At 58.4% G+C, this 2,012-nt stretch overlaps 1 protein-coding gene across 1 annotated transcript; it reads left to right on the forward strand.

The window, feature by feature from the left end:
* Positions 1-419: 419 nt before the first annotated feature.
* On the forward strand, positions 420-1,041 carry POSPLADRAFT_1109932 (hypothetical protein; the record flags this gene model as incomplete). The annotated part of the gene is made up of 2 exons (XM_024483353.1): positions 420-466; positions 612-1,041. Coding segments are annotated over 2 exons (477 nt in total), but the record flags the coding sequence as incomplete, so codon positions are not given.
* Between the last annotated feature and the right edge of the window lie 971 nt (positions 1,042-2,012).

Genomic DNA, 2,012 nt, shown 5'->3' on the forward strand with positions numbered 1-2,012 from the left:
ATGCCTCGACTCGTAGACAACGAGCGAGGACTTATGGACAGTGCGTCGTCCTGAAGATCGAGCGAGGAAGTCGAGAATGACCACTACCCCAAGCGAGGAGGAGCAGAGACTTGAATGAATAACCAGGTCGAACTTAGGGTTCGACCGACTAATGGTACAACTACTTATACAAGTACCGACTGCGCACGGACCATCGTGTCTATGTGGTCGTGTTAGTGAAGAAAGAAACGTAGTGGTACGATACCAGGCACGAAGTGCGCACGGACCCCATTATGTAAGCTACATAATGTTCAACCTGCGGGTGAGCGCTAAGACAGGCGCCAGTATGGGCGCTAGTAGTACAAGGAATAGAACGGAAAGACAAATGTTTCAGGTGGTGCGCACCCCTACTATACACTACGATACGTAGATAGCGTATATACATCGCCACCGCTCAGGGAACGAACCTTTCAGCACCTGCACTTCAGTGGGCAGTGCTTGTTCTTACGGACGCGTGGACTAGGTTCCTGCTGCATACTAGCCAAAAGCAGTACTGGGCCCCATGTGAATCGCGAACCCTAGCGTTACTTCGGGCGCCGTAGGTGTAAGCTAGTATAGCACGGCCTTTGTAGTACGTGCACCTTCCCGTCCTCCCCCCATCCATCGTGGCTGCCTGTCAAGGCCAAGTTCACGCTTTCGATGCTCAGGACCTCGTCGACGTCTACATCCCAGATGGCCCTGAGACTATCATCCTCACCTGCGAGCAGCAGCCGTGCCCCAATCGGACACCCCGGTCGATCGAACAAGATTACCCATACTACAAGGCAATCAGAAGGGCCCAACATCCGCTCGGTCCCCGCAGCACCCTTGCATCTCAATCCGCCTCGTAGCATTCTCGCCCTGTCTCCCCCAGCTCCCGTCTTTCCCGACCGGTTGCCAGTCCAAGTCAAGCGTGAGGAGATCTCCCTCCAGACCCTGCGCCAGAGCCTGAGCCTGAAGATAGTGCGAGTGAAGAAGGAGTTTCGGAGTCCGAGTCCGCGGATTCTGCTCGGCCCGCCTCGCCGAGAGCACTTGCCCCCGCGTCAGCAGTCCCTGACGTACGTGACCCCTCTTCCGGGCTTCCTCCAGCACCTTCACCGCCGTCGCCGCCGCGAGGCCGCTCGCGCACTCGCTCCCCTCAAAGTCCGACCAGCGGAGGGCCACCACAGCCGCCTCCGCCCCCGCGCTGTCCTCCGTCCCCCCCGCCGCCGATAATGTCCTCTTCCTCGACCGCCCCCGACAAGGAGACCTTGAAGCTCCTCCTCCCGCTCCGCTACAACGGGAAATCGGTGGTCGAATGCAACCGGTTCATCTCGCAATTGCTCATCTACTGGGCAGTCAACACGGCACTCTCAACCATCAAGCTAAAAGTTCAAGTCGCCCTCAGTCTCCTCGATGGTGATGCGCGAACCTGGGCCACCCCCATCTTCTCCCAGCTTGCCGCTGTCCAGGTTGGGGTCCAGGGAGCAACGACCCCCTTCGCGAACGAAGCAGCCTTCCTTACGGCGTTCAAGGCCCCCTTCGGCAATCTTGACGATGCCGCCGCCGCACAAGTGGAGCTCACCAAGCTCTGCGCTAACAAATCTGTCCGTGAGAAACGCACCGCCACAGAATTCTCTGCGCTGTTCAAGGGTCCGGCAGACCGTTCTGGGTATGGGGACCTGGAACTCCGCGACAAATACCTGAGCAGCATCCCCTCACGCGTCTACCGCAAGATCGAGCTCGAGACCTTCGCCACGTGGCAAGAAGCTGACAAGCGTGCCACTGAGGTCGAGCAGATCCTCGACATCAGCCGGGCCCGGCGGCCCGAGTTAAACAACTTTTTCTCGGCTTGAGGTCGAGGACGCGGAGGGGCACGCGGTGGTGCACCCCAGTCACATGGAGCTTCGGCCATCATCAATGCGGCCATCAGAAAAGGAAACTTCCCTGGCAGTTGTTTCGGCTGTGGGAAGCAAGGGTACCGACACTTCGAGTGCCCCAATTGTAAGGACAAG

Source organism: Postia placenta (assembly GCF_002117355.1).
Source record: "Postia placenta MAD-698-R-SB12 unplaced genomic scaffold POSPLAscaffold_5, whole genome shotgun sequence".
NCBI classification, from domain to species: Eukaryota; Fungi; Basidiomycota; class Agaricomycetes; order Polyporales; family Adustoporiaceae; genus Rhodonia; species Rhodonia placenta.